A 21,488-nucleotide genomic window follows, 5' to 3' on the forward strand; every position below is an offset into this window, starting at 1 on the left:
ATGTAGCAAACAAAGTAACAATACAGCAAGGTTAACATGATTTTTTTTTTATTTTTTAAGAGGTCACTATTAACACACATTAGTCAAACTAGCCTAATAATGCCTGCATTTGTAACATGTAGGGAGTCTAACATCCTTTAAATTTTTATTAGATCAAAACCACCAATAAAAGCTTTGATTTTTAGTGTTTATGTAATAAAAGCCTACTAAATGTAACACTGCTCTCACCTTGTCAGGCTAATGTGTGTTTTAGTGACAACATCCATTTGCAAGTCAGTAATATATCATATGCTGAGTGCCCATCTCAGCTCTGCTTTCTTGAAAGTGCTCCTTGGAGTCACTGAACCTGCTATTTACAATTTCAAATACTAATGTATTTACAATAGAAACCAATGTATTTAAAATCATTAAATATAGTGTTTAACTCTGCTATATTAGTTTACAGGAACACAGCTTACCTCTGGCATCAGTTTTTCCTGCTAATACTTCTGCCAGTTTCTTAAAGATTCAAAACTGTTATTCCTGAAAGGAAAATAAAAGCTTAAAACAAACCCTCCAGGCATTTTAGAGCCCTGGGAGTTACCATCCTAGGCAATCTTCATTAACAGAAATACTGCAGTGTTTAGAGATACTTACAACCTCCAGGCTGCTGTTAATGCACATGTAAAACACTGAGAAGAGTCCACAAAAATCCACTGAGCAGGTTTACTTGAGTCACTGCTATCGTTCAGTTTTTACTATTTCATAGTCCAGAAGGAAACTGCCAGCTTGCCATTTCTCCCTCTGTTACATTCCCTCCACCCACAGAAAGTGTTTTGTGCATCATGTCCAGAAGAACTAGGTAGGCATGGTCTTCTCTTCTTTACTGAAAGGCTGCACTGAACCAGGCTTTACCCATGACAGCCCAGACACCTGCATGCTTTTGCAGTGCTGATCTTCTGGCTTCTTCTAGGTAGAACAAAGTTAGAGTCAGAACCCACTAAATTGTGTTTTGTTTAAAAAAAAAAAAAAAAAAAAAAAAAAAAAAGTTTAGTTTTTTTTTTGTTGGGTATTTTTTCATATGGCAGATCTTTACACCCATCCCTGCTTCTGAGACAAGGACACTACTATAAATGCCTGCTCTGGAAGCTGGCTGCTACTTTAAATTATGTTGACAGCCTGGCAAATCTGAAAGCCACTACACAGGTATTTCTATAGACATGCAAAATATGAGATTAGGAGTCTCAATGCTTGAGTACACTTGTGCTACTCTACTCTGCACCTAAAACTAGAAGCTGGGTTCTGGGGTTTGTTTTTTGAAGTTGTATTCTGTTCAGTTGAGGCGCCATTCCCAACACCCTATACCAAGCATTTGCCACTTTCCTGATAACCAAGGTTATTGTAGTTAAAAGTAGAATCAATCCCAGTTACAGCTAAACCAAGGTACACCAAGAGAAAGAAGGCTAGTTTGGTTTCTTACCGGAAGTTGGTCCTAATATAATATACTTATCCACCAGTATTGGTGGCACTACTGCATAGGATCCAGGGTTTGAAGATGGAAGCAGCTCTGCTGAAGGTTTTTGGACACCACAGCATCCTAGTGCAAGAGGCAGAGGGCACTCTCCCAAACCCAGAAAGGATTATGGAGTCCTAAATAACTGTAACCCAAAAAATAAGGAATACCAGTAGTGTAGTGAGGGATCCTCCAGACTGGTAAATGAGTATTAGAAGACCATTTAACAGTAGAGAACAAGATGTCCCACTCTAATACCCAACTACTAAGCTAAATGTAGGTGAGAATGAACAAGCAGAAGAAAGGATTGGAGTTGCGGGGGAAGACTGAATATTGGTAAGTTGCAGCTGGCAACAGGCAAGGGGTTAAAGCATCTTCTGAAGATTACATATTCATTTTAGCTTCTAGCAAAGGATCAGAGGGGGGGAATCAGGTGGCCAATTTCTGTATAGAAAGATCTCTCTCTACTCGCCATGGTGCTGTGGCTTGTGTAGGAGACTCACCCTAGGCTTTTAGTATTGAGAAGCCTGTGTGTGTATGCCCATTTCACAATGCACCAGGAGGAGATAAACCACTGGGTAGGAGAGGGGTGTAAGTTTCACATGCTAATAAGCTTTTTGCCTGGCAGTGCTATCTGATCCACCTGGGTACAGGATGTGCACCCATTGTAAAGCAGATACTTGGAAGCAAGCCAGTGATTTCTTAGTTAACCCTGGAGGATCTGCATGCTGGCAGAGTCCCACAGAGCCTCCTGGAGGAAGGAAGCCCTGAAAAGTCTGTCAGGCACCGGACAACTCCAGGGTCTCTAATAGCTGCCAGTTTAAACAGCAAGAAATTGTGGAGGTGCTAGGACCCTGTTTCCCAAGCTTTTTGGGCAAAGTCAAATGCCTCTTGTTTTGAAGTAAGCTATTTCAGCTCGCCTCTAAAATTCAAAGTTTCAACCTCAAAAAAAATCAGTAGATGCAGTCTAGAACTGAGGTAAAATGTACTTACAATATTTCAAGTTAACTGGCCAAAGGGTGGCAGAATCACACTAAAGATTCAGAGATCTCATAGCTCTCTTTTGCCTACTCTGAGAGGATTTATAGAAGGCATCAAATGACTGCTGGAATGAAGTCTCTCTTTTTGCTGCAGAGAGAGACTTCTAGATGTAAGCAGTCACCAAAGAAGCTTGTTGTGAAGTTCAGATGAGGCCCTGATGTACTTCAATGGTGGGACTTCACCATCACTCCAAGCCTCCCCAAACAGTCCTCCCTCCTGAAAGTCTCAGTTGTGCCACAGGGAAAGACTTTCTAATCTCTTTCCCAAGATCCTCAGAGTAGGTGAATAAGGGAGGAAAAAAAAGTCAAACTAGTCAGCACCATGATGTATTTCTCAAGTTATCTTCCTGCAGCCTCAGAACCACAGAAGAGCAGTCTCACTCCATCTGTTGTGTGTTGCTGGAAACACTGACATGTAGCATGTAGAGCCAGCATATCATGAGAGAGGGAATACAGAATCTATTTTCAGGCCAGAGAACACAAGCACAAGAGCTCAGGTTTCATTCATAGAAATGCAAATCTCAGCCTACTGAGGAAGCAGCAGAACCTGCCATCAGAGGCACCTCAGTAGAATAGCAGTCAGTGGCTGGTGGCGGTGTTCCCCAAGTCAGTCATCCTGCACATTTGCCTGACGGAGGCATTGCAAGGATACTGCCAACATAGGAACTCAGTGCTCTGCAAGTAAATATAGCTCTGCAATGCTGTACTTCAGAGTGCTGAGTCAGTCTTTTACAGTCTGTTCCCATGCATGGATGCAATTCAGTTTCAGTAGACACTTTTGGAGGAGAATTGTGATTTTTTTTCAGGGGGAAGAGCTCCTCTGGAGATCCCCCTACTTTCCTCACAGTAAATAAAACTCATGGAAAGGAGGAGAAAGCATTTCCTGCTTTTCACAGCAAGGTGTTCTCATGCCCAAAAGCCATCAGCTTAGTTACCTCTGATCTCCAAAGTCCAGATTTTAACCAGTGGTCCAGGTGGCTATGTGAAATTAGACTACATTATGGTAAGAGTCCAAAACTCCCAGACTCCATAGATATCACAACAGTAACGTACCTGTGCAAGTGCATAGCATAGGAAGTGACAGCAGCATCCCTAGTGACCAGGATGCGCCATGGTTTGTATTATAAAAAAATATAAAGCAACTATGGCATTGACTAAATTGGTTAAGAAGTTGGTTTCAGTTTTCTAGAAGGGTTCTTTGCTCTGCTGTTGAATTGACATTGCCCCAGGGGAACAGCAACAGCATCCAAGTTGTTTAGTAAAGCATTTCCCACCTCCCAGAATTCCTACAGTAATGCAACTGGAAAATTCTGGAGTTTTGACTCATGTGTCATTAGGTAACAAGTCTCAATTGAAGAAAGTCACTGTGTTGATGCTAAGTAGTCAGTTGTTCAAGTGAGGGGAGTGTAGAACTAAACATATCCAGTCTGGCACAAGCTACCATGCAGTAGCTAGTGTTAGTCATTAACAGTCACTTGACACCACTTAGAATTAGAAATAAAGCAAATTAAGTTTTAACAGTGCTCTCAGGCAGCAAAGGACTGGGTAGCCAAGATTATTTTGGGTGCTCTGTACTTTTGAGAATTACGATATTTAGTTAGTTGCCCAACTTTTGACACCCACTTATAAAAATTGTGGAGACATATAGGACTTAATACAGAATACAAGCTCTTTACAAAATAGATTACCATCCCTGCTCTATAGTGCTCAATACAAGGAATGTTACTGTAGTATAGATCAATTGGACTTTGTCTACATACTTTCTGAGTCAACATCTTCTCTCTAGCTTCATCATGTATAACTGGATTCCATGGAGAAAAGCTATAGGAGAAAATAGAAGCGTTCTGAACTTCACTTTGCTTTAACTTTCCCCTCACGCAACTACCCAGTTCAGAAGAAGTCGCAGCAATAAGAGTGGGGCGATTTCTAATTTTACTTGGAGCTTTCAATGAGCTGTAAAATCTTTTGATTCCCCACCAAGAGCATCAAGGGAGAAAACACCTAATCCACAAAGTGGCTCATCATAGTTCTCATCCAACACGTATCGGCTCAGTGTCAAGCATCCAGATACTCATTTCAGCTGATACCAGCACCAAGAATTAAAAATTCCTCCACCAAATGCTAAATAACTAACAGTAAATAGTTGACAGTTTCAACTCCTAGTACCGAACCTGACCAGGTAGTTATAGAAATGAGTTTCACAGAACTAAATTGTCACTGCAACAGTTAAAACTATGAGCATGCAAATTTAGCTTGTAAACATCTGAACACCAGATTAGTTCCATGGGTACCCTTAAAGCGATCAGATTCTTTTATCAGTTATTCACTAAGCAAGTTAAAGCTTTAATGGATAATTGGTAAGGATATTTACATATTAGTTTAGCAGTGTTGTTGTAACCAAGTTGGTCCCTGGATATTAGGAAGGCAAGGTGTGTGAGGTAATATCTTTTATTGGATCAACTTCTGTTGGTGAGAGAGACAAGCTTTCAAGCTTAAACAGAGTACATTTCCCAGACTTAAAGAAAAGCTGAGTGTTACAGCTAAGTACAAGGTGGAACAGATTGTTTAGCACAAGTACTTAATACATTTCAAGGGATCATGAAAGATGAAATGGCCTGCAAACTCCTCTTAAGACATAGGGGGGAAAAAGGGGAAAAAAGCAGGGGGATTTAAGTGGGTTATGGATTGTTGTAATAAACCATAAATCCAGTTTCTATTCAGTCCATGATTTTTAGTATCTAGCAACATTATGAAGTTAAGCTCCCAGGCTTGTCTTTTGCAGGCATGGGGAAGATTTCCTTTGAGACTGAGGGGTCAGATATAGAGAGTCATCACTTTGTGAAAAGTGTTCAGCGTTTTTGTCTTTCATCATTGGTCTGTGCAAGTTCATTAGAATGTAGTGATTGGCAGATTTCACCCAACAGTTGTTACTGGGGCATTTAGCACACTGGATGAGGTAGACCACGTTTGATAGGCATGTGTAGGATTCATGGATCTTGACTAGTGTGTTGTAGGAGGGAAGTGTTGTAGACACATCTCTACTGCTGTGATGTGGTGATCAAGTTTTGCATCTGTTGTTCTGGCACTAAGTCGGTCTGTTCTGCTCTGTGGGGAACTTGCTTCTGATGATGAGCTTCAAGAGGCTGGGAGTTGTTTGAAGGCCAGCAGGGGACGCAGGAAAGATTTCTTTCAGGATGTGGTTCCTATCAACTATGAGTGTCTGCCTGGGGTATTGAGTGACAACCAGAGGTGTGTGGTCAGAAGGGGTTTTATTACTGTATCGCAGCAGCTTCTCTTGGGGTATTTGGGTGGCCCATTCCATAACTGTGCTGTGTATATCCCAGACTGTTTCCTCAGTGCTTACTCTGTGGTATTTGAGTGCCTAGCTACAGATAACAGATTTCTTGATGCATCTTGGGTGGTTACTGGATCTCCGAAGATAGGTGTGGTGATCCATGGATTTCTTGTACATAGTTGCCTGTAGGGTTCCGTTGCTGAAGCTGAACATGGTGTCTAGGAAGTTGATGCTAGTGTGGGAGCGTTCTAGAGAGAATTTAAACAGTTGTGGTAGAAATCTACGAAAGAGTTTAGGTAGTCTGTCCAGAGGATGAAAATATCATTGATGTATTTCAGGCACTGCATTGGTTTTGTCCAGAAATTCTTCTTCAAGGTGCCCATGAAGAGTTTGGCTTACTGGGAAGCCATCCTAGTACCCCTGGGTGGTCCTATGGCTTGGACAAAGTGTTTGCTATTGAATGTAAAATTGTTATAGGTGAGGATAAAATGGATTAGTTGGGTGATGAGCATGGGGTGGATATCTGAGGGTTATTATTATCTGAGGGTTACATAATTGAGGTATGTAGCAATGAAGTCACTGTGAGAGATGTTGTTGTATACAGAGGTGATATCCATGGTGGCAAAGAGTGTTCTGAGGGAGGTTGTTACTGTTGGAATTTGTGGAGGAAGCTGGTTGTGTCCCTGAGGAAACTGCTCCCCCACTTTTTCCTCCTTTTGCTCCCTATGACTGGAGAGTTTAACAGGCTACTTCACCTTGACTGGTCCCTTGAAATGCATTAACTACTTATGCTAAATAATCTGTTCCATCTTGTATTTAGCTATGACACTCTGAATACATTTCTTAGACCCGAAAGAGAGCTCTGTGTAACTTTGAAAAATTGTCTCTCTAACCAACAGAAATTGGTCTAAATACTTTTCCCCCCCCACTCACCTTGTCTCTCTAGCAGCATTGTGTCAGTCTGCATTAATCTTTAACTTGGTATTGAATCAGGGTAGTTGACAGTTCAATGTGTGTGCAAGGTATTTTTGTAAAGGAGGGGAAGAAAGGAACCCATCAGAGCCATTAGATCAGAAGTGACGGCCATATTGTGACTTGGCAACAAAAGCTTGAGTGTGCTTGAACCCAAACAGTAGAATATATGGAATTCATTATAATGCATAGACTACTTACCTAATTGCATAGGGATCCTCTATTTTAGGCTGATCAAATAAGTGACTGCTGCATAGTTTGATACTGTCTACCACCTTACTTTTGAACAGTTGAATGTCTTTTTCATATCTATGAGAGAGAGATATTTCTTAGAACTTCACCATATGAAATTAGCAAGGTGTAAACCAGTCTCAGTCTTTCAATGTGATAGTGGAAGTTAGGGGGAATGAGGTATTTTAAGTTTGTTCACCTAGCTGATGCTATATACCATTAACTGGTGTTAAACAGCTAGTTTACTGTATCATTTGTTTTTAATCTAGACTCTGGCAGAGCCATTTTGTCTGTAAGTAAAGAAATCAAAAAGCTTAATGAAAATAGAATATGAAGTTCTAAATACATAGCCCGTTTAGGAGGACACCTACAGCACTGCAGCCTCCGGATTCAAAGGACTGGTCGTATCAATCTTGTAGAAGACTCTGCGAGCATACATTAACACTTGCCATATGTGATTATGGTTTCGCCTAGAAAGAAAGTAGTTAGTTAGTGAGGGATACACGTACAGCATTTCTGTATTAGACACCAGTACATTAGTACTCACCTCCATTTTGCGAATGCTCTTTTCACATCCAATTCACCTGAGAGGGGATCTACTAGTGGGTGGAAGACTGGTAGATCAAACACCAAGCGCTGCATTAGAGATAAAAGTTCAAAATTGCTCTAGTGAAATTACTCAAGCATATGGTTTATCATCTGATTCATGATAAACTTTCACTTGAATGTGTTTATGTTTTTTTAGGACCCTGTTAATGTGTGTGCAAATCCTTAAGTGGTCCTAGCTACTTTGTTAGAAGCAATCCCTCACATTGCTTGAATTGAGATTAAGAAAAATCGGTTTTACTTTGTACATTTGACAGCATTGTGTCTGGCCAGTTCACTGATTCCACTTTACAGTTAGTTCATTCCCCCCTTTTATTTGTAAGAAGTTCCTATGGCAAGACAGCAGTTAGTTTAAAAAAAAAAGGAGTTGAAAATGGTTGATTCTACTCCTCTTCCTAGGTCCCTCTGCCAATTTTGGGGTTTAAAATCATTTTCCTATTAAAAAACTGTTTCCCCACTGATACTGTCCCTTTAAAAACAGTGTTTAAATTACTTCTTTAAAGCTATGAAGAAAACTGTTTCCTTTTGGAGTTTATGGCTGTAATGTTCTGCCAACATCTTCTCTCATAATATCATATAAAAATTACAAAAGCCTAGCTGAGCATATCTTCATTGTGCTCTGAAAGCAGTCTCATTGACAGAAGCAGCCAATTTCATAAGCTTGAATATTTTGCTGCCAGTCCTAAAAAGTTTTATCCTAGGAAGGAACAGAAGTATTGCTGTTGTAAAAATGCCCTGGAATATTATTTCAATTTTACATATCAAAAGGAAACATGAAGTTACTCAGACAAAGTAGCAGACAACAACTCCATTCCCACCTTCACCCTCATTTAAGCTTAAGAGTCAACAAAGTACTTTAAGTAATCAGTTACTCCTTTAAGGAGTACTATGATCCAGGCATCCTATAATTAGTTACCACTAAACCAGGCTCAATTACCACAACGCAGATCCTAAACCTCCAACAGAAGGACTGGTAGAACCAGAAAATCAACCCTACACCCTATGCAGACTCAGAGGAGTTGCTATAGAGTAAAAAGATGAATCTCCACAGACCGTAGGTAGGCTGCACAAGCCAGTCAGACATGTCTGTTCCCAATCTTCATGAACCCAATGAACAAAGCTAGTTCCAGGAACTGAACAAATGCCAGTCTTCAACTCCATGAAAGGAAACTAAGCTCTCATGATAGTTAGATTACTCCAGCACTTACTGGGCAGTCGCCATCCGGGTAATTGTCAGGGATGTAGACTGTAAATTTGAACACACCATCCTGGTAGAGGCCATGCCTTATGAATATTACGCCAAACCATACTGTAAGTGAGAAAAAGTTATGAGTGGATGCAAAATGCCTTAAATATGGTAAAATGAAAGAACTACTCTTGGACTTACTTAATGCTGATCTGTAAGATGGCTGCACATAGACTCCTGGCAGCTTCTGCTTTACGACCAAAGTGCTGTAATAAGAAGTCATTTAAGATAAAGAGCTGTATGAGGACTATATTAGTGCAATACACTCAGCAGAAGACTTCTCAGTATACAAGTAAGGCCAGTGCTGTGCTGCCAATATCTCAACAAGTAACTCTTAGAAATATTCCCCTTCCACTCCCAAGGGTGAATGTGCTCACAGGGAGAGGGGGAGGGGTAAGGGACAAAAGAAACCACTTTTTTCCCCCACCATTTAGAGAGATATTGGCAGGAAATTCTTATTCATGTTCCACGGTTACTGGAATTGAAAGATTAGGAGGGAAAGTCTATTTTTCAGTAATATATTTAACAAGTGAGCACTGTGTCAAGTCACTTTCACTCTCCTCCTGCACAGTCAGTTTCTCTCATCTGTGTGTGTTTTAGACAATAATGCAGAAAACACATTTTAGAGACAAGAAAATGCAGCTGTAAAATCATAATTTGACAGTGATTTGGGGCAGGTGTAGTGAGTGAAAAATGCTTGTGGTTCTATTAATCAAAGCTTTAACCTTAAACAGTGCATTCAGTCATAATCATGGTAACTACTGTAGGTCAAGGGGGAAGTAGTGTGGCAACAAATCAGGACCAAGTGAAATGCCAACCAAGGAGGGCAGGCAAGAGCAAGAAAGTACTTCAGACGAATAAGGCCTCAGTAACAGGAACAAGAATAGGTGAGGGCTCAATCACCAGATCCAAGGCAAGAAAAAAAGCATGGTATCAAAAATTTTGATCCTTATTTCCAAACAAGTTTGAGCTAAGCCCTCTATTTCTTGTCATGAAAGTCACTAATTCATGATTTTAAGCCATTTATGTCCAATGGATTATAATCAATTTCTCCCCTCACCTTCCTCTCTATTGCTTTTGCCCTTTAGTACCATTATATAATGGAAATAGCATTGCAAGGCTGAGAGTGGATAAGAGCCCAATATGACATTTTTGCTATTCCACGAGAGTGAAAAAAAATGGTTGTTTACTACATGGTGTTGGAAACTAAAAAGAAAGTTACTGAGCCATTCACTGAAAGTGAATGCTTAACACAATATTTTGCTAAAGTAATTTATGAATAGGCTTCTCTAATTAGTTGGTGCATACACACAAGTGTGTTTTAAGCTGATCAGCAGGTCAACAATGAACTAGTTAACAATTGTCACTGACTGTACCAGCATCAAAGTTAGATATCAGTTGTTATAGTATTCCTTTAAAAAACAAAAAACTGTTGTAGTACCAGTGCCTTGTGCTTAGGCTTCAATTTCCATAAAGTCATGAGCAATTGCTTAGCAACAGGAGACCATTATTCTCTGCTGCACTCCATGACACTGGCATCTTAAGTTGATTAACATGGGTTAGAAACTCAGGTTGTCAGAAGATGAACTAAAATCCCACAGCATGGGATGTAAATTCATGTATGTAAACTTTCTAAATAGAACTAAAATATTTTTAAAAAGAGTTCTCATCTCAGTTTACTAGGATTTTTAAATGGAAAAAGTGTATTTCAAAATTACCATTGTATCAGGGCTCAAGGGAACTGCATTCAGAAATCTGTTACATAGCCGAGAACGCAGCAGAAGTCACTAAAACAAGTTACATAACTAAGAATAAAAATTTTCTTCTCAAACGTGCTTTATATGTTCCTCCCTAGACTCATGATCCCAGACTGATCCATAAAGCATGGTCCAGAGCACTTCCTGGTGGTCCATGGAAAGCTGACTAGTTACATTTCATTGGCTCCTCCCCTTATAAATTTAATGGTAAAATTCATTAAAAGATGGCTAAATGTTACTTTCCTAATATTGTTGCTGAACGGTTATTCTCTGATCACATATGACTGAGGAACAGTTCACAGTATGAGAAAGTCTGGAAATCCCTGAGATGCCCCCACATAAGGCAGTGATGAGATTAAGAAGATAGCATGGTACCACCTTGCTGCACATTCATTGGCTTTTAGTCAAGTTTTTTTTTTTTTAAAGGATAAAAAAAAAAAAAAAAAAAAAAAAAAAAAAAAAAAAAAGAGTATTTTCCTCCAAAAGTAATTTAGTATAAGTTACTATTCTTATGAGGATGCCTTACGCCCAGAACAGGTATGTTTGGATTTTAAATGTATTATATACAAGCGTCCAAAGGACTATCCAAAGCTATAATTAAAAAAAACGCCAGAGAATTATTCCGCAAGAAGAGGATAGACTATTAATTTTGCATGGATTAGTGTGTAAATGAGCGTTTGGGTACGGTTTTAGAGGTTTCGTACAAGAGCTATTACTGCAGCTACTCCTTGAACTTGCATTTTAAGTTCTCTGAAGTACAAAGCCAATGAGCTAACAGTGAAACATTCTAAAACTAAAGCAACATACAATTCCGCAAGGAGAGAGTACTCCAAGTAGAAAGGCCCATAGGAGGCATGTGTTCCATTTGTAGACTGGGATGAAGGGGCAGGAGAAGCAGGCTTGGTTATCGGCACAGCATTTTTTGGAATAGAAGGCAGCTGTTTCTTTGTAGAGATGCGTGGAGGACTGGTTCTCAACTCTCCAGTCAAAGTCTTTTCTTCAGTTTCAGGTCTCTGTTAAATACATATACATGTTAAATATATCTTTGTTAAATACAAATTAGCATTTTAAGTTTATATTTTATAAATACTTAATAGTTTAGGCTGCAAGCTAAAATTTCTATTCAGTTATATATCAACACGGTTAAATTTTGGTTGAAAGACTTCACCTTATAGTTAATATATAGCAATGGACTTCTCACAAATTGCTTCCTTACTGAGTTATTACAAGCACTGGCTGAAATTTGAGCAGACATTGCTTTAGGTACTAGCATGTGGTAAAACTGTAAATTAAAGCAAATTACGCCTCCACAGCATTACATTAGAAACTGACAGGTAATGTAACATCAGCTTCCAATTCAGTCATTTCCAGCACTGAATGTACTGAGATGAACCACTAATTCCTCTAACAAGTCTCTTTGTGATCTAAATATCTATGATTTCTATGAATGATTGGTATAGTAAAGAAGAGGTAAGAAAGTGGAACATTCTGGCAATAAATTCAAGGGAGGGATGCCTCCCACTTCTGTGGCAAATGATTTTACTGCGGCAGGCACAGCACAACTAAGTAGATTATATTAGCCTGCCCTTGTTGTTTTCAACTATCACTTTAGATAGCCTGTGCTGCCTATAGTCCATCAGCCATTCACACAGAAGGCTTACAGAGATTTTAAGTTATATACTTCACTATATTAACCAGTCAAGAACTATCCTGCCTTCTGTTTTGCCCAGGAAATAATCACTACCACTGCACTTAGTCAAAAGGCTGGAGAAAGTGTTCACTCCACATATAGGTGAACTTAGTTATGGTTCAGTGGGTAGACCGAGACATGGCCCTCTGGATTACTGGTTAGAATTTAGACTACCATTTTAGTGATGAAAAATTACCTTGCGACTGTTTAGCATCTTCTGTGACATGTCTGAGACCTGACCTGACATCATCCACATCATGACTACCACCATTGCTGAGAATCTTGGAAGCAGAAGACTGAACAGGCCTTAGCAACTGAACTTTTAGTTGTGTTTCCTTCTGATAAATAATGACATACTGGACAGACTGTACCACACAGGCAGTAACAATTTTATAGAACTTTTACAGAAGATTTGACAGACTTATTGAACATCTCTCTAGTTTATTATTCATTTGAACAACATGTTTATTTGGTCTATCTTATTTAGAACTAGAACAATACAGAAGTCTCCTCACAACTAAAAGGGGGGAAGCCTCCACTCTTCAGCAAACCACTTCTACCAAGTGGTTATGTAAATGAGTTGTATCACTAATGTTTAGTGATTATCCACATTTTCCAGATACCATAGAGAATCTTAAGCAGTTCACCCAATATTGACCTTCTCCAGTATTTTTATTCATGGCTTTTTGTTTCCACATACAGAGCTGCATATAAAAGTCGATCTATTATAGATGATAGTTCCCTTTAAGAGATATAGCATAGAGGAAAGTCTTCAGATCTGCACTCAGATATACCTACACATTAAGGGATTTAATTGACATGGCCCTACTTTGAATGCTAGAGGCAGACAAGGTGAATCAAAAAGCTAACATGACTATTATGACTTGCCAAACCTAGAAGGCAATCCATAGTTTTGCTAATTTGCAACTCTAGTGGGGGAGGGAGAGGAGGAGAAAGAAGGAGCAGAGAATGAAATAACCATGTTGAAGAGGACACCGCGTTCTTCCCAAAAGTGTTTTTAAAATCTGGTCTTTTAGAAGCTTGCTATCTGTGCACCCATCATTTAGGTCAAAAAGACACAGATCCCAAGTATGCACCTTATGTCCAACCAACATCTGGTTATAGCTGGGCTGAATATTTGGCCCAGAGCATCACAGCTGCACCTTAAATCTAGTTAAGACTGTCAACATGGTTCAAGTTACTAATATCCACCTCCAGATGAGGTAGTCGTGGATTTCAGCTTCCCATGAGGAGACTGGCATATACTTAATGCAGACATTGCAGTATAGTGCTGCAAGTTAGACCTTGTCTACACTAGCAAGTTGTAAACTAGTCTCCTGCCGACATAGCTTCTGCTGCTCATTTAGGTGGTTTTATTATGTTGGCGGGAGAGCTCTCGTCTGTCAACGTAATGCAACTACACAAGCACTTATGCCAGCTAAGCTTATGTCACTCAGGGGCAGTGTTTTTTCCTCACCCCCTGAGCAACAAAAGTGTTGCTGGAATAAGTGCTAGTGTAGACAAGGCCTTAGAGGATTCAGTTTTACAAGACTCTTCTAATCAGAGGTACATGCTGTTTACCTCATGCTGTCTAAGTGGGAGTCAAGAATCCCATAGCACTTCAACAACACTATCTTGTCAAGATTTCCTTTTCAAGATGGATACTGAGACTTCATTTTAAGTCTCTATAAAGCCAGTAACCATTTAAAGTTTGTGATATTGTGTAGTACATCTTGGTAAGAGGAACAATGCATATACGGTTTATTAAGATATCTACCTTACGTGTGGAACTTGTAGACATGCTCCAAAAAGGGTTCATAACGTGTATCCCAAGTAAATGTGTCTCCAGATCCTCTCCAGCACTTTGAGGTCACTTTCTGTCCTAAAAACATACAGAATTAGAAGCAAAAGAGTCTTCATCCTAATGAGTAAACAAGGATTCCAACACATCTGGGGTCAGATCTAATTAGCCTATTAGTAGGACAAGATTACAACATTCATTCTAAACTTCAGAAACAGAAGTCTGTGTAATAATAACAATCAATGTTACCTAATTCAAAAGTTTTCCATTCAAGGTATTTCAAAACATTCATAAAGATCAACAGAAATTATTTGAACTTATATAGCACCTTCCAGCCATTTTCTTTACATTCCTATCTGCACTCTCTCACAAAGGATGACATTGGACAGACCTGCAACTCCCCAGTGGGGAATGCAAGAAACCTAAACTAGCCAACAGTTAAATTCAACACATGATGGCACTCTAATAGCCCATTTTGTAGCTTGGGCAAGTTTTTTCATCCTTGGGTTTGATCAGCTGACTCTGCAAGACTGCATGCCTTTTAAGAGTACTTGTTTGGAAATGCTCTGCCATTCCCAATGAAAGAATTGAGCCATTGTTGAAAACAAAATGACACACACATGATGAAGGCTCATCTGCACTGAAATGCAGCCAGGAATAGACAGTGTCAGAATGCAGAAATTTCTCTGTAGCTTTTTTATTGTGTTTCTTTATAAACAGCACAAGATGGGCTTAACATGATCAGCAGTCCTAACAGAAAGTACTTCAGTCGTGCTGGAAATTTCATAGAGACACTTATTGTTTGGGTCCTCATCTCTACTACTCTCCCTCTATTCATCTAACACCAGTTTCTCTTTTTAAAGAGATTTAGCTATTATTTGTGTCCAAAGAAGCTCCTCTCTGGTACAGCTCATATCTCCACCTCTTTCCAACTCTGGATTTCTCTCCATTTCTTCTGTTTTCCCCCCCATCTCTAGTTGTAGTAAGTGAAATATTCTGGTATGCAGGGTAGTTGTAGCTGTGCTAGTCCCAAGATATTAGAGAGACAAAGTGGGTGAGGTAATATCTTTTATTGGACCAACTTCTGTAAGCACTCTGTGCCTTTTCCAGACCTGAAGAATAGCTCAGTGTGGCTCGAAAGCTTGTCTCTCTCACCAACAGAAGCTGGTCCAATAAAAGATATTACCTTGCCCACTTTGTTCCAAAATACTTTAGAGAGGCAATTTACTTCATATAAACTTCCATATGATGCTGTACGATAACGATTCATGAGTTAATGCAACAGCCCATTTCTTTTACAGCCATTATCATAGCTTTTTCCCCAGATCAAATAATCACCAGTTTCAGTCAGGATTAATGGTTCTTCCCCCCCATTACACAATTCAATTCCATTCAGCCAAGCAAACTAGGAAATACTGCTTCTTTAAGCTTAAAACAACACTTGTAAAAATGTGAAATTTCAGCAAAATTCTACAAAACCCTATATACCTGCTTTTTAAAGAGAAGAAATTGGTAAATTTAACTAGATACAAATATAAGCAGTTTTAAAACAATATAACTTCAACCATACTAAGGGTTTCACTGATTTAACTATGTCATTATAACCAATAGTTAAAATTGGTACAAGAGCAGAACTCAGACAAACCCTCAAATTTTGAGTCTTCTCAAACTTCATCTCCACATTTTCAAGCTATCCACCCACCCAGATTATGACTCTGCAATCACATCCTTGCAAACAAGTTCTCCTGAATGACCCCTCCAGCCAACAGACTTACAAGATGCATTCAAGAATCAACATATAGAGAATAAGCATCATCCCCGATCCCACCAAATATCCCGGGACTCTAATATGATCTTCAGAAGATAGGAATTAAAGAATACAAGAAATGCTAAATGAACACTGTAAAACAGAACTATTGAGACATCTCTGACAAGTTAAGCTTGTCTGCAAACTCCACTTCCTCAAGGCAGTATCATGGCCACACCTTTATACAAAGGCCTCCCTGTGTTCAACCACAGTTCTCATGTGAAAGACAGTCCTTTTCCTTCTCACTCATCACCTTTATTTCTCTGTAAGTAGATGCTGCACTAGACCACTAGTTAAGCTGTGCCAGCCTGATGAATTTCTGCCCCGCGGAGCTTCCAGTTTCCAGGCAGAAGGGGGTCGAACACAACACCACGGGCTCATTGTAGTCAGAAGCCTCGCCAGAACGGCCAGGTTTCAGAAGCAAGGGCTTGGCATACTGGCGCTTAGCCAGGGTGAAGGAAGGAAGGCATGAAGGTCACGGGGAGGCGCAGAGCCGAGGCGCTCGGGCAGTTCCCTGGGCGCAGCGCGAGCACAGGAGACACAGCAGAGGACGGGTGTATCGCTCTGAAGATGAGCGGGGGCGAGTTTGGCGGGACTCACCCAGTCAGGCTAGAAGCTCCCCCGGCCGCTCCTGCCTGTTGCCCTTCGGGAGCTTGGCTCTGCCTCTACAGCCCCCTCCTCCGCCGTACGCTCTCGGGGGCTCCGGCCAGGCTGAACGAGGAAACTCGCTGGCCCGTCTCCCTCTCAGCTGGACACCCCCCGGCTCCACCCACGGCGGGCCGCCGCACCCGCTGTGAGAGGGGCGGGCCCGACCCGCGCTGCCGCCCCAGCCTGGGGGGAGGAGGGGGGCGCAGACCCGCAGGAGTGAGGCACCGGCCAGCCTGAGCGGGTGTGACACAGTCAGGCCAGCGGCCCTGCCCCTGCAACGACCGCACCCAGCCCGCCCGCCCGCAGCCTAGACGGAGTCTGAGCGGCACGCCCAGGCAGTCACTCACCTGCCTGCCCCACAGCAGCCCCCGTCGGCTCCTCACGAAACAGGGGCCGGGGCTGCCAGCCCCCAACGCCTTCGCCTTGCTGCGGAGACGGTCTCCGCCCGGGCACGGTTGTCGCGCTGCTAGCTGTAAGGGGGCCGCGTGCCCGCTCGTTCCCACCGCCCCGAGGAGCCGGGCGGGGCTGCAGCTCAGACAAGCGCCAAGGCCCCTCCACTCACCCGCACTAATTCCCCGGACACGTGACTTCACTCCGGGCGCAGCCGAATCCCCGGCAGCCGCCGCCGCTTCTAGTTCATCTCCTCCCTCCCCCTCCGCAGTCCGGTTGAACGAACGAACGCCCCGCCCCTCATCTGCAATATCCGGCCCCCCAGCCGGCCTCTGACACGCGCACTCGTCGCCGAGTCAGCCAATCACAGGCCGAACTTTCCGACTGTGTTGTGACTGCAGCACGGTGACGGCCACACCGGCCAATCAAAACCTCCGTCCCCCCTGTGACGCAAAACGCCGGCACAACCTGTTACCAAGGGGCGCGGCTTGTCGCCATGAGGACGATGACGATTGGCAAGAAGACCTGGGGGCCGACGTAGTGGGGATAAGAAAGGTTGTCTCCTTGTTGCCGGAGTAACAGCGATTGGCCGAGAGAGGTGTCACTCTCTGGGAGCGGGGTGAAGGCACAGATGAATTAATTCCATTAGCGGACAGGTTATGACAGGGATTGGCTGGTAGAGCCGTCGCGTGCTGAAGGGAGGGACTAGTGGGGTCACGCGGGAGAGGCTGTGAGTGACTGGATGAAGTCAGAAGCTGGGTAGGAGGCTGCTCAGTTCGGGTGCGCTGCGTTCCTTCCAGCGGACGGCCCCCTTCCCCGCCCCCTGCCCCTGGCTTCTCTGCAAGGTGGTTCCGGATTCTGTGAACCGGCTGGTGCTCTTCCCGCCGGGGGGGGCCTGGCTCACGTGCTTATCCTGTTACTGTTCCTGTCTCGGGAGAGCGGACAACACAGTCAGGAGTCCGGTCCCAGGTGTGGGTCTCCGTCTGTGTCAGGCGGCGAGCGCAGCTTAGGGTAGGGCACGCACAGATGAGGAAGGCCATGGGAAGAGCAGGCTGGACTCTTCTGCAGACGAAAGCAGTTGCTCTGCTGGGGGCAGTGAATGACCCCAATTTGCAGCAGCTGAGAATCCGGTAACAGCCCTTCTTCGATGTGCCGCCCTTGCTCATGGTGCATCTGCATCCTGCAATGTTTAACCACCTAAACATTCCTCACATGGGCACAGGCTGAGGAGCCCGGCCATGCAGTTTGTAGACTGGACTGCTGCTCTAGTGCAGATCTGAGGAGACTGCATAGTGGCTAGGGCATGGCAGAGAGCTGTTCCGGAGAGGATGTTTTCCTCTGCAGATTTATTCAGGTAGGTGGGCTCTTTGGGCCTGATTCACCATTGCTCTGCAGTGTGTATAGTCAATTACACCACTGCAAAGCCAGTGTAAAAGGCTACTACTCTGATCTGGTGATGTTTGATACCACTCTACATTTGCTTTGCACTACGTTCAATGGTTATACAGGATGCAGAGTAACAGTGAATCAGGTATGTTATGTGGGGGAAGAAGATGAGGTTTTATTTAAAAACCCCACACTGTTGACAGTACTTCATATCTAACCTGGGAGCTCTTTGTTCTAGAACTGGACCTCTGTCTAGCAATAAACTGCTCATTTGACCAAATTGTGATGGTTTTGTGGTGAAGAGGAAGATTCACTAGATGCTACATTAAAACCAACAGATTAATTTATCTTGTAATCTAAAACAGATTTGAATGCTGGTAAAAAAACTGCTGTGAAACAGCTGGTAATGTGGCCTAGCTTAGTCAAGAAAGGACTTGTAGTATTTCCATTAAAGAATCAGTCTTGCAGCTAAATGTTCTTTAAATTGATTTTTAATGCTGAGCTATATACAAAAATCACCACATGAAGCTGGATAAACACTCAACTTGTCCAGATATATAATTATAACACCTAACAGGGTCAGAGATAGCAGTTCAGTATAACATTACTATACTTTACATATAAGAACTGAGATTGCTAAGCAAGCTTTAAAAAAGAAAAAGCAGGACAATTTTCTTTTCACTAGAATCAATGTGCTGTAAAGTATGTTTATTTTTATAAATTCAGGAGCTCCTATTATATAATCTAAGAAAAATGTATGTGCAATCTGAATACTTCCCAGCTTCCTTTATTAGTCCTCCTATGAGCCACTAGATTCTTGGCACCTTTGACCAAGTTTCAGGCAGATTACATCACTTTGGCTCTTCAGAATGCCTCAGTGATTCATAGGATACATAGCAAATTTAAATAAATCTTTTCCTGACAACTAGCTCACACAAACAAGTTTCCAATACAAAATATCAGCAGCTTTTACATATAATAGTTTAGCCCTACACAGCTGCAAAATAAAACAAGCAAAACATGAATAAAACTCAACAGAATCTGTTCTTATTCCTAACTAGGACTTTCTTTAAGTTCAGTATAGTGGAGTCACAAAAGTGATATCACAGCTAAAGTCATTTGTTAAAGTTTGGAAAATGACAACAAAATCCATGCCATCCTGAAGTATACAAATTATAGGGAAAATGACAAATCAATGAATACAGGTTTTAAGGTCCCTGTAATATCACCAACATATTCATGCCTGGGTCCTTAATAATCACTTGTCTTGATTATTGTAACCTACTCTCTGTGCATCGTCTTCAAAATGCTGATTCTAAATATTTCCAAATGCCATTAAAGCCCTTTTCTTCTCTTGTTCCAACATCTTATTCCACTACGGCATTTCTTGGTTTCCTGTTTTTATTGCATCATATTCAAGCTCCTTATTCTTGCCTTCGGAGTCCTATATATTCTCACCCACTCCTAAATTCATTCTACTTACTCCTTTCACCATACACTTGCTTTTTTCTCTTGTTTTTAGCTTGATGCCTTCATGGGGGGCCCAGCACCCACAGAAAAAAACAGTGGGTGCTAAGTACCCACTGAGATGGTTGGGGTGATTAGCTGTTGGAAGAGTCTGCAGATCAGCTATTTCACCCACAGACTCTGTGGCTGCAGTTTGTCTTGCCCAGTCCATCTGGCCTCCAATTAGCTGTTTGATTTAATCAGATTAAATCAGTCAGCTGTGAATTGTTCCTGCAGGGCAGGGCAGAGTCATTCTGGCCCCGGGGGCCTGAGGGCACCATCCAGCCAGGATCTCAAGCCTTCCCCCTCCTCACTGTTTAAAAAAAAAACAAAAAAAACAACACAACTTAAGGGGTTAGGCTGATTGCTGCCCTGGATGTTAGCATGCAGTACCACCAGCCTCTGGTGCTGACCTGGGGGTTCGGCCTCCCCCCTTGCAATGCTTCTCCTCCTCCTCCGTGATGGCATGTTTGTGGCTGCAGCTCCCAGCCAGGCTCCTTCCGACCCCAGGCTGCCAGGCAGCAGATATGTCCCAGAGGGAGCCCAGCAATGCTAGGGTTGGGGGAGAGGTGATTTGGGACCCTGGCTGGAAAATTGGGTGCCCCAAGCCCCAGCAGCAGACCTCCCATGAGTCCCACCTGAAGGGATGTGCAGGAGAAGCCCCAAACCAGAGCCCTGGCAGAAACCAGACAGGGGGAAGCCCTGAAGCAGGGCGGGCACAGGCAGCCAGTGAGTGCTGCCGTGCCGCTGCTGGGGCTGGGGGACTGGGTCTCCCCACTGCCATGCTGGGTGAGTGTGAGCTGGTGAATCCCCAGGGACCAGGAGTAGGGAGGGTGGCCAGCATGGTCTGCTGCCAGTGGCAGCCAGTCCTGATCCTGCCACCTAGGACCCTCCACCACTTGCAGTCCTGATCCTGGCCTGCTGCTCATGACCCCCCCTGCAGTACTCATGGTAGGAGCAGGACTGCTGGGGGACACTTGTGATCCGACATAACCTGCTGCCTCCTGCCCCTGCCACCCACGGACTCTCCCTTTCCTGCAGTCCTGATCTTGCCCTGCTGCCCATGGACCACTCTGCCCCTACAGTCCTGGCAGCAGGAGCATGATCAGGACGGTAGAGGGGCTCATCTCCCTGCATAGCCTGCTGCCTCCTGACTCTTCACGACCCTGTGGGGAGAGGGGAGGTGGAGCCAGAGTAGGGCATCCACCGGGAAAACAAAAAGTCAGCATGTAGAATTGTAGGACTCGAAGGGACCTTGAGAGGTGTTTTAATCCAATCCCCTGCACTCAAGGCAGGACTAAGTATTATCTAGACCAGTGTTTCTCAACTGGTGTTCAGCGGAACCCTGCGGTTCCGCAGGAACACTGTTAGGGTTCCGCGAGCAGCTGTTCGCCACGCCGCCACCGAGAGCAGCTGTTCGCCACCGCTGCCGCAAAAGGGAAGATGTCTCGGATTTGTCGGCAGAGGGTATCTAGTGCAAGTGTAATTTAAGTGAAATTTAATTGAGAAATGCTGATGTTTGGTGTTAAGAGTTTGGGGGGTTCCACAATTATTTATGGAGTTCAAAAGGGTTCCGTGGCCAAATTTAATTGAGAAACACTGATCTAGACCATCCCTGACT

At 42.8% G+C, this 21,488-nt stretch overlaps 1 protein-coding gene across 4 annotated transcripts; it reads right to left on the bottom strand.

Moving 5' to 3' along the window:
- AKTIP (AKT interacting protein) lies at positions 1-17,599 on the bottom strand. Of its 4 annotated transcripts, none has more exons than XM_067551119.1 (10): positions 16,933-17,599; positions 14,107-14,211; positions 11,447-11,652; positions 9,024-9,088; positions 8,845-8,945; positions 7,578-7,666; positions 7,402-7,500; positions 7,001-7,108; positions 4,293-4,353; positions 1-945 (listed from the first exon to the last, which is right to left on the bottom strand). In XM_067551119.1, the coding sequence occupies exons 2-10, from the start codon at positions 14,146-14,148 to the stop codon at positions 838-840; spliced, it is 879 nt and encodes a 292-aa protein (XP_067407220.1). In that variant the 5' UTR covers positions 14,149-14,211; positions 16,933-17,599; the 3' UTR covers positions 1-837. The 4 variants fall into 4 exon arrangements, with proteins under 4 accessions (XP_067407220.1, XP_067407203.1, XP_067407194.1 ...); XM_067551102.1 differs by having other exon boundaries at positions 1-948; positions 17,148-17,588; XM_067551093.1 differs by having other exon boundaries at positions 1-948; positions 16,933-17,588.
- Positions 17,600-21,488: the final 3,889 nt, after the last annotated feature.

The sequence above is a fragment of the Emydura macquarii genome, unplaced genomic scaffold, assembly GCF_026122565.2.
Source record: "Emydura macquarii macquarii isolate MOO-44397 ecotype Brisbane River unplaced genomic scaffold, CSIRO-AGI_Emac_v2 contig_295, whole genome shotgun sequence".
NCBI classification, from domain to species: Eukaryota; Metazoa; Chordata; order Testudines; family Chelidae; genus Emydura; species Emydura macquarii.